General features: G+C 36.1%; 1 protein-coding gene across 7 annotated transcripts in view; it reads left to right on the plus strand.

Annotated features, from left to right (window-relative positions):
* The window catches only part of LOC144981234 (type II inositol 3,4-bisphosphate 4-phosphatase-like), a 172,038-nt gene that overhangs the window by 146,121 nt on the left and 9,414 nt on the right, over positions 1-16,503 (plus strand). For all 7 annotated transcript variants that reach the window (XM_078951946.1, XM_078951951.1, XM_078951942.1 and 4 more), the window contains 9 exons: positions 392-718; positions 1,545-1,683; positions 4,309-4,481; positions 4,697-4,820; positions 5,171-5,297; positions 7,629-7,769; positions 8,414-8,511; positions 12,256-12,368; positions 13,463-13,617. In XM_078951946.1, coding sequence (XP_078808072.1) covers positions 392-718; positions 1,545-1,683; positions 4,309-4,481; positions 4,697-4,820; positions 5,171-5,297; positions 7,629-7,769; positions 8,414-8,511; positions 12,256-12,368; positions 13,463-13,617 — 1,397 coding nt within the window. The remainder of the gene's footprint in view (positions 1-391; positions 719-1,544; positions 1,684-4,308; positions 4,482-4,696; positions 4,821-5,170; positions 5,298-7,628; positions 7,770-8,413; positions 8,512-12,255; positions 12,369-13,462; positions 13,618-16,503) is intronic.

Raw genomic sequence — 16,503 nt, forward strand, 5'->3', positions numbered from 1 at the left:
GGATCGTCATCAACTTACAGAAGCTGGTACATTTGAGATCAAAGGGGGTGGGCCCCTCAGAGAGACGGGCTGGAGGAGGAGTAATTGAATTGTTTGTTGTTCCTTGCTGTTATTCTCCTCACCGGCGGGGCTGCAGTAATGGAGAGCGGCTTCTTTACGGTGAAGGAGAGAGTTCATTTTCCTTGTTTCTTTTTGCTTCCTCTGCAAATAGTCCCTTGTATTTTCCTGGGGTCGCTCTGCCTCACTTGTGTGACAGCCCATCTCCATCTCACCACACTTACTGTTTCTCTTTTTCTTCTCCTGCACTTCAATTTGTATTCATTTTGTTATCCAGCCGTGGCGCTCACTGTTCCTCTCTTTTTCAGTTACGACCCTCCTTGTTTTGTTACAGACGGAACAATTTGTTCACACACTTAAGGATGAATTGGTCAAGAGTGCTCTGCTGGCGCTGCACGCGGCCCGGCCAGGATACGTTTCCAAGTCCCAGAAGCAAACTGCGGTGCAAGGCCATCATCAAGGCCACATCAGCACAGACAGTGAGCAGAATCAGATCCCAGTCCAGGGACTGTCGGGCCAGAGTCCAGCCACACCCGAACCCACAGTGATGTGCAACAATGTGGAAGGATGTCCAAGCCCGACCGGGGATGAAGCTGAGCTTGTCAAAGTGAAAAACCATGACAGCATACCACACCATAAAGAGTACGATGAAGAGGAATGGGTAAATTTGGGCACTTTTCTCCTTTTGTTAAGCATCAGGGTATATTTTCTTTGATATAAATACAAGAAAAAAAAATATTTTTTTTTAATCTTAAGATTACAGTTACAGTCCATTTACAACTAAAAATAAAAAAAAGTCTCTTTAGCTGAAATTATTTAGCATTTCAAAAAACAATAATTGCCAAACTCTTTTTAAAAACACAACTGAAGCAAGTGATTAATAATCAGACTACAAAGCAGAAAAAAACGACAAATTTGATAACTTATTTCAGCTTTTTTTTACTTTAAAATCAAACCATCATGGTTAGTTCATAGAAAAAGCTCTTTTTAAAAACTGCAATCATATTTAATCTGTTAATCTAATAAAAGCTGACAGAGTGGAAGATCAGTCACCAAAGCCTTTTTTTTAACATTATTAGAAATTTTCAACATTCCATTGAACATTCCATTGAACATAAATCACTGATGTATTTAAAAACTCTACATTTTCGTAATTCATATTACCGTACTAGAGCCCAAACATACAAATAAGCAATACGTGATTAACAAAAGTACATTAAAACTTCTACCAGTGATTAGTTTTCATCCCGCTGTCCATGATTAATTGTAAGGGCAGCATTGTGGTGCATCATGATTTCTTCACAGCCTTGTGAAAACCTTTGGTAATTTTTTTTTTTTTTTTTACCATAAATGCTGTTTTATTTTACTGGTAACATGCGTTTTGCTCTGGTTGTTTTGTTTTTTTCATCTTCTCCAGAGAGTTAAAAACCAAAATCTAATCAGCTTTAAACTGATTTCATTACTGGTTGTCTCTTTGCCCTTCTCAGGACAGAGTTTGGGCTAATGTGGCCAAATGTCTCAACTGTGTGATTGCAATGGTGGACAAACTCCAGGAGGAAGACGACAGCAAACAGGAGTCAGCCCCTGAACAGCAGCTGGCTGACGTCATCACCTCACACACACCTGGTAAATTACACAGTAACTTGATAGATTTTATGTAAAAGTTTTTAAGGCATTTCTTGTATGATTTGTGATAAAATGTGTTAAATGTACTTAACCGAGGAAATATGTTGTTTCTATTGCATCTAAATAGGAGTGTCCAGCTAAAGATGGCTTATCAGGATTATTCTAAACATAGGTATTAGTATACTGCAGTGGCTGACACCCACCATCGCAGCTAAAAAATGTAACTGTGCAAAGCAAAAACAGAAACAGCAAATAAAAAGAATTGCTGCAGATAAAAGAAAAACTGCAGGCAAATGAAATAAACACTGCTGCAAATAAAAGAATTGCTGCTGCTGCAAAAAATAGGAATGATGTTGCAAATGAAATAAATGCTAGAAAGAAACGCCACTACATATTACAAAAAAAACTGCTGCAAATAAAAAAGCAGAGCGGCAGTAGTTCATTAGAAATTCCCCTCTGAGTTGTGGGCTGAACTGTTGGTAGGGAGCAATCCCGACCCCCTTTCCCCTCCTGAAAGTGCAGCTAAAAGCTTGAAGCCTGTGACCTGACCAGGATATTTACCATGTCACAAATAGTCTCTTTTTCAAACAGCATTTTTCCATCTGTTCCTGACTCACAATGATTTGAATAAAGTTTTAAGCTAATTTTTTTTTATATATGTCCTCCATCATCAGTAAAAATGCCAGAAAAACATGTTAAAAACACAATTTTTATCAGAGTAAATCTTTAAAATGAGGATTGGACATGGCCTAAAGGCCATTTACCAACAATTTCTTCCAATTTTAAATTATAAGTCTTTTACATGAATTATTTTGGTTAAAAAAAAATTCCTCATCTAAAGTTTTAACTTTTTTTCTTTATTTTTGGTCAAATGAAAGTCGATTCGTATCAGGATAAAATAACCTGTCAGTTTTCCAACAATACTCTTTTGCTTTAAAAAAAAAGAAAAATGCTGCCATCAGTTCAGTCTGAGAAATTATTTTCAGCCAAAATAAAATGACTCAGAGTGGCTTGTGTTTTTCAAAGACTCATCTGCCTGCTTTGGAAATAGTGACACATTACTTTGTTCCAGCTTTCAGACCCCCTGATGTTCAAACATTAGCAAATGTGACACTGAAATTGTTGCCAGAAAAATGGATGAAAGCTGGGTTTGAAATGCAGAACCGTTTACTGGGCACCAGAAGCTGCCCAGCCTTCCCTCATGTCTAATGAAAATCCTGCCTGAAGCTTGTAACGCAGACAAGTGGCCGCATTGCTGGAGCTGCCAACTGGCACACAGAGAAGCCCCATTAGTCTGACCAGGCGACAAGGAGGAACTCAGGCAGTTTTTTTGCACTTGTGAATGTTTTAAGGTGCATTTTTATCTTTTGGTATCTTTAAGTCTCTGGCATTTTTCGGATGAAGTGAGCCACCATTTGAGAACATGGCCATCCGCAAGTGCAAAAAAGGTTCAGCCCCCAGAGCGGTTTTATTAGGATGCCCAATAGCCTCAGAGCTAGAAATCACCTACTTGTTAAAATTGTGACACTCAAAACAAACGGAAAAAAAAATAGAGGGATTTTGTGTTTCCTCCTTTTCCTCCTCTGTTTGTACAAAATAAGTATTTCCATCATGTTGTAAGACATGATTCCTTTGACCAGACAAAGTGACTGCCCGATGTTTTCTCTGTCAATTCTGCTGTCCAAATATCTTTTTTTATTTGTACCAAGATCTTTTCAGATTTTCAAAACAAAAGTTCAGGTTCACATGAAAAAGAACTCTATCCTACGCTGCCCCCTATTGGTCATTGAAGAGACTTTTCATTCATTTCTGTTATCAGAAACGGAATTATCTTTACTCTTTACTGTTGGAAGTTAGGTCTAATAGATGAGCAACATCTATTAGACCTAATAGATGTCACCCATCTATTAGATCTAATAGATGTCACCCATCTATTAGGTGACATGGTTGACATCTATTAGATGCCACCCATGGCAACTGTTGGTTGTCATGGGTGACAGAAACAGGAATGATTAAGCTCAACCTAAGTAACTCTTCCTGTTGTGATGTGACTGTGTTCAAGGGATGCACACAAGTTTAGCAAGATTATTTTTTGACCACAGTTAGGTATCTGCAGTAGTTAGCAATAACTTTGTACGGTGACCTTGGGTGTTTTGAAAGGCGCTTTTGAATAAAATGTATTATTATTATTATTATTAACTATAGTAATGAGTGTACGTTATTGAGTTTAAACCCAGAACTGTTATGTTCTTGAGCAATTAAAACCTTTAAAATTATCTGATATATTTCTAATGAACACTTTTTTTAATTCAGACAAAGGTTCTGTGTTCATGTTGTTTGTGAAAATTAATAAAAGTTTGTTTTTTCAGCTAAATAAAACAAGTATGTGCAAGAAGAGCCCTTACCTCCTCCTCATATGCTAATTTAACAAAACAGTATTTTTCTGTTTTCTCAAATCTGCGTCAGAGTGTGATTTTCTTTTTAACAGTGAACATCACATCACAGATGCAGGCGGGGCCGTCTTAATCTGAGCCACTTTTATTTAGCTCTTTATTTTTGGAATTCCTAATTTGTTGTGACACCTGGCCTTTGCCAACAAGTGTCCGCCTCCGTGTGTCTGATCAGGTGACTGGAAGGAGCAGTTGTATCCAGTGGTGACCAGGTTGAAGGAGTGTGTAAAAGAGGTGGTGGAGAAGGCAAGGAAAGCTATGACCTTCGTGCTCCTGCAGGAGGCAGTGTGCAGCTTACCGCAAGGCTTCGCCCTCCAGCAGAGAAGAGATATAGTCTTCAGTCAGGCGGTAGGTGGCGGTACTGAAACAACAAACAAAAACTTTACACAGAAAGTCCTCTGTGAAATATTTCAAATTCCTGTTCTTGCTCATCAAATGAAAGTATTTGTTTCCACTTTTGTCCTTGTTTTACGGACAAAAATACTAAAAGTCTGCATGTTTTTACAAGTCTGTACAATGACTATTTCTCGCTTATTTGTGATTTATTTGCTTCGGGTAAACAGCTGGCAGCCTTGGCCTGTGGTTTTGTCATGAGGTTGTATGCGGGGATGCAGGACAAAGGCTTTCTGAAGCAACTTCACCTTGTTGGCCTAGTTGCACAGTTTGAGAGTCTGCTCAGCACATACAGTGAGTACTTATAGATGGTTTAATTCCAGGATCTGCATAAAAAAAACCTTTCTAACAATTACATTAGTTTGAGGAGATTAGATCAGTAAGTGACTAGGGGTTGTTTTGTTGAAAAACAGTATTTCCCAGGATGTAACAATAAATATAAGCCATATTTTTTAATGGGGAAATATAAACAGAATAAAAAGTCTATAAAGCAAATGTCCTTGTCCGGAATGAATGAAGCTGCTGTTGATCCAGCTGATTCAGAAGTTCTTGCTTTTAGATAACAGACAGGAATGCACTCATTTTGAATGTACTTCCTCTGATGAGAACATCTTTGATGATCTCGTTCTATATTTCCCCTCAAGGTGAGGAGATTGGGATGCTTGAAGACATGGAGGTTGGAATTTCAGATCTCCACAAAGTCATGTTCAAGATCACAGAGGCCAAAACAGAAGACCCGAGTGACCTTCAGCCTTTCCTGTGTGGCGGGCGGTGAGGCATTTTTTCCCTTTATCATCTGTTTATTGATGAACAAATCTGAAAAGACAGTTACATGCAAACTGATAAGAACAAAAAAAACTATTTAAAGCTGTTTTCATACTAAAGTTAACCAGGACATTTTTTTAGACCTAAGATACGTTTATTTTACATGTACTTCAAGTGAAAACAAAAGGAGCATCAATCTTTCAATGAACTTTCATCTGTCCTGTTTAGTTGTCGATCCTCGTTAGCATTCTCTGTTTTTATCTGGTAAAGTCTCACAGTTTCCTCTTTATTATAATATGACATAATATGGAGATTTTGTAAGGGCTAATGGCCGACGGGGTGTGCATTATTAGAAATTAACTGTCAGATAAATGCAAATAGACATTAAAGAAAAACACAATTAGAAACAACAGACCACAACAAGAATCAAGTTTCTCATGCACGAGGGAGAAGAAGCCAGTGTGACAGAAAACATCCACCACGCTTCTCTTCTCAAAGGTTCTGCCTCTCCTCATGCTGCTTTTATGAAGAACACAAGTAGGAGGTGACAATTTCAAGACAAAGAGAAAAGTTCATTGGGGTTGTCGTATAATGACCCATTTGGTGGATTCTAAGTTCAAACAGGATCCCTTATCAGCTCAGGACAGTGTGTTGTAAAACCCCCTCATCCTAGCTGGGATGAGAAGCAGATGAACAAACACACAACTGTTTTCAGAAAAGGTCAGTCTGAGTTAACATTTAAACATACATTTAAAAAAAATACATTTAAGCAATGATAATAATAAAACAATTTCCTTCACACTAACCCACGCCGTGGAAGCCTACGACAGATCTTAATCAGACTAAATAAAGTTCCAAATAATTTTGTTTAAAGACCCACTCTGTGGAACAGAGTGCCCATGGGGGCTATGGGCAGGAAAGCCCAGTTTATCTTAGTTTGTTTAGTTTAGTTTAGCAATCAGCTATTGAATTTTTTGACTTTATGTTCTCTATGATTCATGTGTATTACACAATTACCAGCATGAAGCCCATTGAGATGACTATTGTTGTAAATATCGGGCTATATAAATGAAATTGAATTTAATTGAATTGAATTAAACATTGTGTTTTGATTGTTTTAACATGTTCTTGTGGCCTTTTTCTCATGATGGTGGGCATATATAAAGAAAAAATATTTTTCTGACAATGTCTTTATTTAAATCGTTGTGAATCGGGAGCACATGAAAACATGTCACTGGAAAAAGCTTGTAGCTGTTACCTAGTAGCTACAATCGATATGCCACAAGCTCCCGGCTCTGCTCCATTCTGATGCATCCACTTGAAGACAAATAGATCCATGTGTGCCTTTGTTTTCCCCGTCTGAGATGGCATCTGGCTCAAAACTGTACGGCTGGATCACTCCTTTATTGCTCGCCATTTTTGTAGGGTTGAGGGACAGTAAGCTAGCAGAGGAGCATGCAAACAGATGGATGATGGGGAACAGTCCTGCCCACTATTCAAAAGCAAAGTACTGCTGCTCTGCAAAAAACTATGTCCTAGAAAATGACAGAGGGTTTTAGATTTTGGCTAAAAAGTCATAATCATGTTTAACAGTCAAGTATCAGACACTGGTTGAGAGTGTCTGAGATGTTGTCATATTTCTTTTTTATTTATAAAATCTACTTTTACCTGTTTCTATACATGGTAGCGTGGGACTATTGACTTCAGCTTTCCTCAATGTCAACAAGGGGGGAAAATATATTTCACAAGTGTTGAACTTGACAATATGATAAATACAGAATAGTACAGAATCTTAAACATCAGTACTGTGCAGGTTTACATGCTATTTTCTAAAATTCTATTAGACTGAAGTTACCTGTGATCTGTTTTCATAGGAAAAGATTTTGCGTCATCGAAAACTCATGCCATGTGAAAGTAAATAATCACTTGCTGCCAGAACCAGGGAAGTCTCTTTGGAATTTAATTGAGTGAGCTTTACTCTACAAATGAATAACCATACTCTAGAAATGTGCACACAGCAAACGGCGCGCTCAGGTCTTTGATCCTGGGTATATGTCGTTTTAAAAAGTTCCCTTGCAGCAAGGCATGTACACTGCTTTCTAGCGTGAGACGGTTCATATCAACTTACTTTGTCAGTTGTTCTGTCAGCCTGCCAAACTTTTTTTTTTTTAGTTTGCCTCTCGGTCATCCATGAATTCCATTCTATTTCTTTTTTCAAACCTTTTCCCACACCTGTCTTCTGTGTCAAATTGTACAACTTCCTGAAGGCATCATGTTCTGCTGAGCTGCAAATCATATTGAGAGACTTTGTTTTACTTTTTTTCTTCCTGGTTTCAGAGACCATTTCACTGTCGAAGTGCCATTACCACAGCCGATTTTCCAAACTCTGCCAGAGGAGATCAAGAACGGCAGACCTCTGCGAGTGTTCCCGGTCCTGTTTAATGTGGGCATCAACGAACAACAAACTATAGCCGAGAGGTACAACAGACACTATTTCTTCTTAAATCATTCAACTCTAAACATGTTTTACATTCCTTTTTTTAACATGAATGGGCTACACTGGATCTGCTGCATTTTTCCCCCCTTTTTAGTAGACAAGAATCTTCTTAAATATCAGGATTAAATTCATATGGAAATTTATAGAAAAAAAAAATCCAGAAGGGGATTAAAAATACATATATTACACCCAAAAAAAACACAATAGTGGTTAAACATTTCAAGTAAAAAATCTGGCTGTGAGCAAAAAAATGCATGTTGAAATAATTCATGTTTTGTGTATTAAAAATCATATAATTTCCAAAACAGTGAACCAAGTGCTATAAACCATAAAAACAAAAACAAGTCAGTATGAAAAGAGCGTTTTTCAATTGCTTTGGAGAGGTGAGCTGAGGTACACTTTGATAAAAATCAAAAGTCACACCTTCAAACAAAAATTGAAAAAATAGATAAATAATAAAACTGTCACTGTGACTTATCAAAGTATCTTAAATAGGAGTCAAATAAACACTAAAACATTAATTTTGTGATCTTTCATTTTCTTTCTAGGTTTTACACTACTCAAGTAACAAGTGAAGTTAGCATCTGAATTCTATTGCACTAACTCCACTTGTTTGTTTGTGCAGGTTTGGCGATATCTCTCTACAAGAAAGAATAAACCAGAAGAACTTTGAGATATTAGACGCCTATTATAAATTATTAAGTGAAAAGGTGCCACTAGAATGTAAGTCTACTTTTCTTTACTTTGATTTGTTAAGATCAAATACAATTTATCTTCTTCTATCTTTATGTAACTTTTTAAAAATGATATGCTTGGTCTCCATTAAGATGGACAACATTAAAACATGTTTTTACTTCTACTTAAATAGCTGTATTTTGAAACTAGAAAAGTTGTATTTCCACCAGAAATATGTTTAATTGCGTAATTGCTGACAGTGGTTTAGGTATCTTTGTGTCAGTTTAGGGGCTATTGAAGAAAAAACCTTTGTCCCGCAAGTTTGAGGGTTACATTTATAAAACCTAGAGGCATTTCCCTACTTTTTCCTGAAAAGAATAATGAGTCTGTGACAAACGGTGATTGAGTCACAGCAGATTGTTAGAAAATTTTTTGTCTTAAAAAAAATCCTCTTTCTACACTCGTGCTTACCGTATGTCACCCACTCTAGATTTGCGAACATTCTGCAACACACACTAATGTTAAAATCAAATGAAATTGGATTAAAAAATTTCAAACAGCTGTTGTTCAAAAACTATTTGACATTTCCAAAATACAAGTAATGCCTGATTATCCCAAAGCCCCACTACATTTTAAAGTTTGAATTGTGTCTCTACCTGAAAAATTGCTGGAGGAGATACATTTCAAAAACAGTGTAGTGGAAGCACAGTCTCCATTGACTGCCATTATACTTAAAAATTTAAACAACTTCAAACATTTAAAAAACTATAAATATTTGCAAAATTGTTCAAAGACAACAGGAAAAAGACAAAGACCAGAGCAAATACATGTTTGAAATTTTGAAATAGCATAAAGTATGCTGAAGTTAAGATTTTCAGGACTTTGGAAGTTTCAGAAAAACCATAAGTTGCAGAAGAAATTACAATAATGTCCTTAACTAGTAGAACATTTTGATACTTGAATGGCAGAAATCAGATGAAGTATGCAGAAGATACGCGCCGACAAAAAACGTACGGAAGAAAACAGAAGAACAACAGTTTTGATAGCATTACCCAATCAAACTAATAATTTTATAATGCAATCAAACTACGGTATGATTACGTTATAGTAAATACTGTCTCTAGTAAACTTCAAATAGAAAAGTAGCCATTAGTTTAAGGTTCAATAAAACATGGGTTATTTAAAAATATATTACATTTCTTTTGATTAGTTCACTTACCCTAGCACGCATAAGAATTAGTTTGCCACAAAAATAAACAAGTGTACCAGGACGATATGCTCCAAAAACAAAAAGCTAAAAGAAATGACACTGTGTTGTCTTACATGGGAAAGTCATCAAAAAGTTGAGTGCAGAGTGTCATGTACAGAGGAATTTTGCCTCCGGGTCTGTGTCTCTGTGTCAAAACAGAGTTAGCTTCAGGTCACCAACGTCTTTGGCAGCTGGAAGTTTAATCAAAATGGAAGATCTTACATCTTGCCCTAAAGGCAGAAGGTGTGTTTTTTTTCTCATAACCCAAACTGGTCACCGATTCATTGTTCAATCAGTTGATTAAAAGTCTGTTAGAGAGCAAATTAATGAAAACAGAAAATATGATCTACATACATATGATTGCAACTGAAAAAATATGTTTTACAATTCCCACTTAAGGATTTTTTTTTTTTTAAACAAGTAACACTGAGATCTTCTGGTGCTATTAGGTTTTGATAAAAATAATCTATGAAAAGAAACATAACAATTAATCAACCTGGATTTTAGATCATTTTGAGGGTGATCAAAGGAATTCTATGATATAAAGAGATAAATGCAAAAGTGCAGTTAGAATGGATTGGATTTAGGAATTACTTTTCAAACATAAATGCATGGTTGATTTTTAACATGGTTTCCAAATATAAATGTACAAATTGCAGAATACTGTTTCTCCACTTCAAACCAAAAGACAACAGTTGGTAGTGCTGAGCTCAAACTAGTAGTGAGACCAGTCGAAAGTGTCCTACCAAAACTGTGTCTTCTTGCTGCAGAGATTCCCAGTCTTTTAAAAAAAATGCTGTCTAATAACCATCAACCGGTGCAGTCATATGTAAAAAATTTAGAGAGGAACCTGCAGGCAAGAAACAAAAAGAATATGCAAATATATAAACATCACTTAAGATCTAACACCATCTTTAACAGTTAGTAAAACGTAGAGTGACCAGTTTAGATGTAATAAATCTTTTTGTTTGCTTTAAGTGTCAGTTTAGAGATATAGCTCTGATCGTGTGGGATTTTTGATCACCGCTGTGATGAACCAGCAGGGGCGCTGTGGTTGACCGCAGCCTCCAGCTGCACACGAGTTTCACCTGTGCTCTTTGGTACAGACATCTTCTCAGAATATTATATATTGCCCAGTAATAAACGAGACTACAGACACTGTCACCTTTCCGGTAGCCATGAAGCCTGACACCCATGAAGAACACGGGGCAGGAGGCTCCGCCTTGTTTTATACAGACACATAACTTTGCGCTGCACAAAATATTTCCCAAACAAAATATGTAGTGATATTCATCGAAATCGAACAGTGCGCGTTCATGTTTGGTGTTAAAGAGTGAAGGAGAACAGTAATAACACCCCCCCCACACACACACACACACAACAAAATCCTCCAGCGCACTCAACAACACATGCAGTTTGTAATGGAAATGAATACAGTGGAAATTAATAATTAGAAGTTTAGAGAAGTTTAGATTTGTTGTATTTCCTCGCCAGACGTAAACTTCTGTTGTAGAATGAGGATGTGTATGTGCTGCTGAAACCGCGTGCATGTGTGTAAGAAAAGGGAGCGCGTGCAGCGCAAGAAGTGAGAGCCGTGCGCAGGAAGTGAAGGAGAACAGTAATAAAAGGTTTCCCCCAGAAGCCCTTCAAGTCTGAACACAGGACTAGCAGAAAAAGTCAATTATCAGCAAAGATGAATGTGTTTAATGTGTTTATTAAAGTTCCAATAACGCACCATATCCAGAACTTTAAAAAAAAACTTTTAAAAAAATGACGTCATCACTCACCACGGTGATGCGGTTATCGTCACACCCCTATTAAGACACGCTGTTGACAAATGTGGCACTTAAGTGTGAGAAAAAAAATGTAGTTCCTTTCTTTGAGTTCAGCACTGTTGTTTTTGTGTGAAACCATGCTCTTGTTTTTTAGCAGTCTTTCAAAATGTTTAGCTGAAAACAGCGAGTAACAATTAAGGTGAAATTTGGGCACAAAACAGAAACAGTTTGGTTTATTGCTACTATTGTTTATCTTTATTTGAAAACCAAACGCAGATGTTGACAGGCTTGTCATTGTGTCTGGGTTCACCAGATAAACCAACTATGCTCTGAGTAATGTGAGTTTCATAGTGAAACTAATCTGAGTCCCTGATTGACCCATGTTCAATGTCAACGGGTCATAAAAAAGTTGTAAAAACGCGTGCTGCTATATGTGATGAAAAGAGTTTTGAACGTGGCAACCCGTAACACACAGACATTCCAAGGAAAGTGGACCCTTGAACATGCGTTGCTGATGATGGTGTGAACCTAGCTTTAGAGTTTACTAGTTTCTCAGAGTACAAATATGTTCTAATGTCATGAAATACACACGACTTACTTCTAAAGGTGCAATTAAAACCTGGTCATGAACTACAGCAATATTTGTCATGTGTATAAAAGTACATCCTAAATGAAAACATTTAAGGAATTTCAGTTTTCTTGCTATGTCTTTTTTTTCTCACAGGTGCAAAAGAGTCACTAACAAAAGTTTAACTTTTATGCAAACAGGTTTGCCATGTTTTCAGGCACAGACTGACATAAAGGAGTTACTTGAAACCCTGGGCCAGAATGTAGTTACAAAGAAGAGAAAGAATGTGGAAATTCTCTGGATTGCTGGAGCTGTGAGTTATTATAACTTTCTGTCTTTATCAATGTAAAATATTTCTTTAATCAAACTCTTGTGCTACGGATATGAACTGTCATCTGTTTCCCTTCCAAATTTGTCATGGAGACCAAATATGAAACTGATGAGCTCTTGACTGATTGTCTCTGTAATGTGAAGTTAATTCAGGCGTGATGCAGATCCTTGTCTTCTGATAGTATTTAGCTTCGTCAGGGAACCATGTTCTAACAATCAAAAACATGCTTTAGCATGTTATAAGTATTTACTCAGCAGTGCTACCTCGAATCCTACCGAAGTGTGTGTGGAGTTTGAACGTCTTCCTTGAGCATGCATAGATTTTTTTCAGGCACTCAGGCTTCCTCCCGCAATCCACCAATATGATTCATAGGTCAAATGGTAACTTAAAATTGTTGTTAAACTGGCCACACACACAGTCCTGGATGTGCCCCCACCTTTGCCCTGTAACCTCCAGCCTGAACAGTTATTGTTGCTTTTACAGCTGAGCTACATAAGAAGTCCAATTTTCCAAAAATTACATTTGAAAATGACATTTAAAATGCAATATATTTTAAGATACTTAAAAATTAATTTAAAACAAATCATGTATTGAAATGTCATTTTTTTAATATTGAATTGTAAATTGCAAAATGCATTTTCATTTGAAAAAAACACGATGTAAAATGCAATTGATTTTGTTTTAATTTATTATTTTATTAATAGAATAATCATGTTGAATTGTAAATCTTAATAGTGAATTCTAAATTGCAAAAGGTATTTTCATATTCCAAGCCTGAATTGAATATTGAATTATCAATTTAAAAATTGCTTTTTTAAATTGCATAATCAAATTGCAAATGAATTGACAATAGTGAATTATGAATTTAAAAAAAACTTCCACAGAACAGAAAATATTTTTAATTTCAACAGTTCAAGTGCACTAACTTTTTAATACAGAGCAATGATTTCTTTAATCAATGAAATGACCATTTAAAATAAATGAGTGGGTCTTTTCTCCATAAGTCACCACTGCTAACAACAATGTCACATTTTTCCAGTACAGATGGATGTAACTGTGTCTCTTCATCCCATCAGATCTGCCGAAGGTTAAATGGTATCAGGTTTACCAGCTGTAAAAGTGCCAAAGACCGAACATCCATGTCTGTCACACTAGAGCAGTGCGCCCTGCTGCGGGACGAACACCAGCTCAGCAAAGACTTCTTCGTTCGAGCTCTGGACTGTATGCGGAGGTGAGCTCACAGCAAAATACTGTTCGTCAGAGTGTGAAAGGGTGCAAGTTATTATTTTAATTCTGGCTATTCTGAACAGAATTGCTTTAAAACATCAATCTGCTTTACTAAAGCAAAAAATGATCTCATTTAAAGTGTCTAGAAAGTGCATGTGAGGTAATAAAAAAAAAAGACAGGAAGTTATTTGAAACCCTGTCTCTCACAGTTCCATTCACTCATGAAAGCACATAAAGTGGAGTAAGAAGGGAGTCAGACAATGGAGTATAAGGGCCACCATAAAGGAAAAATAAACGAATAAATGTAAGGGAATAAAGTTCAAAATTAATAAAAAGGAAGTTGTCAAAATATGATAAAGTCCAAAAATTGGATAAATTCCAAAAAATTGTGATGGAAAAAATCATAAAATTATGAGAAAAAGTCAACATTTTACTTAAGTTGACTTGTAAAATGATGATAAAAAAGTTTAAAAAGTTAATATTTTAAAATGTTGTTTTAAAATAATGAAAATGTTTTTAAAGCAAAATGAAATGTATTTAATAATATGATGGCTAATTTAAAATCTGTGTGCATGTTTTTCACAATTTCATGATCTTTTTATACATTTATGAGAGATTTATTGGTTGAGTATGTGATTGCACAAGGTCATATTTATTTATTTAATTATGAGCAGTTTGAGACTCCATACAAAGGTCCTTATTTTAGAATTAAAAAAATTGTAACTTTTGTATTGCATGATTATTATCTTTTTAATTAGACTTTTGTCACATAATTTTACAACATTTTTTAGATCATTTTAAGACTTTGCTTTCATATATTTTTTATTACCTTTTTTTATAGTAACCTTAATACACTGTCATGTATTCAGGCTTCCCTTTATTAGTTATAAGACACCACCCCATGCTGGTAATATTTCAGTAATTTTCCATTTTTATGTTTTCTTTTTTGTTCACATGGACTTACACTCAGAAATGTCAAATATTTGTAAAACTGATTTGTCACATTGTGTTCAGTATTCAGCTTATTCACAATAAACCACTCTAGAAGAAAAGACAGAACCAAATGTAATTGAATCTAAAGTAATGGCTTGCATTGAGATTTTTGTGGTATTTTTGCACCTTTTGACTTTTTTTTAAATATTGTCAGTCTAGCTTGGGAAAACTAAAATGTCACACACTTCACAAATCTAAAGTTTTTAATAAAAGGTTTCTTTAACATCCTTTAAAGAAAAGCTGTTGTTCCAAGTGCACATTTTACGTTGACCTGCCCCTACAACATCCATCTCACACATCAAGAGTATTTTGTTTGCACCGTCTTCCATGAGATTTGTTTCTTTTCTATCAGCTTGATCATTGCAGTTACAGTGCTGCCTGTTCATATAAGCCAGTGGGAGCAACTTTTGCATCTGCCTTGATAGACCAGCGTGTCTGAAGAAAAAGTGGCCTGCCCATACTGACTCATTTAAACTAGACAACTGGAAGCTATAAGATAATTTCGGAATTGTTGGAAAAGCGTGCAAACAAAAGCAAAATGACAAAGATTACAAAAAAAATGTAATCTATTTAAAAAGACATACCGCTGGTTGTGTCATCTGATAATTCTTCTTGTTTGCTTCATTAATCACAGTAACCCGTTTCTATTAGGTTAAACATGAACTTCATTTTTTGTCACAAGCATGCATACATGCAATTCATTTGTATGATTTGATCAAGACAATGCATGAAAAATAACTTTAAAAACCTGTTTGGTTACCCAGAATTCATTGTGAATAAGGACATGTTTGTGTCACCACTGAGATCTGACCCCAAACACACATTTCAAGGAGTTTATTAGTATATTGCCTTGTGTAATACTTAGTATCACCCTATGCTTTTGTTTGTTTCACTGATCTGAAAAGTTTTTGTTGGTTTATTGTTATCTCACAATAACACACATTAATGGACCCAAGTAATGTGGTTTTAACAAGAAAAAAACAGAAATAGTATCTGGTGTATTTCTATTTTAAAAATACATTGGTGACTTTATAAAAAAAGGACAAGCAATGGAATAAAGGAATTTTTTTTCAGAATCAATAGATCAAATTTTGTTCATTGCTTTAACTGGGTACTTCGATTTTATCAAAGTCTCAAACATACATGATTCAAGTTGTCTTCAGGAGGGTGACTGAATGGTTTTAATGCCTCCGTGAGACTCTCTGATTGGCTGGTGACCGGGTAACTCTGGTGCCATCCTAGGCACTTTACCATTGGGAGTTGGGTCATCTAGACCAGTGTTTTTCAACCTTTTTTGAGCCACGGCACACTTTACAAAAATCCAGCGGCACACCAGCATCCCCCAAAAAAAAAAAGCAGAAATTCATGGTCTGTATTGATCGACCCCCCCCCCCCCCCCCCCCCCGCGCGCAAGCTCACGTGGATTTTTGTGACAATTGTGGCAGAAAAAGCAGGAAGTTGCGGCTGTTTTTTTCTAAGAGATGAACCACCAGCTAAAGACGAGCTTTAGCTGGTATCTTTGTTAAAACTGACTGACTTTATCAGCAGAATTAAGAACAAGGAAGTGAATACTTTAATCACTTCTGATTGGTCAGACTGATGACATGTGATTAAGCCTTCAAGAATGATTGGCGGAGACAGTTAAAGGGGCGGGACTTTTCCTTACACAGTTATAGCTGCAGCTAAATCGCGGTACCGTGATTCTTATCAAAATGTCTTTAATAGAATTAAATAAACACAAAGAAAAAGTAATTTTAAGATCTTTTATCTTCCTAACTACTCAGTGTTTTATCAGGGCCTGTTTGGGTGAACACAGAGCTGAAATCCTGGAGATGGAAAATGTTTTTAGATCAGTGAATGAGGGCAATTTCTCCATGGCGCACTTGACCATCTCCCA

This window comes from Oryzias latipes, chromosome 1, assembly GCF_053564925.1.
Source record: "Oryzias latipes strain Hd-rR chromosome 1, Olatipes_Hd-rR_3.1".
NCBI classification, from domain to species: Eukaryota; Metazoa; Chordata; class Actinopteri; order Beloniformes; family Adrianichthyidae; genus Oryzias; species Oryzias latipes.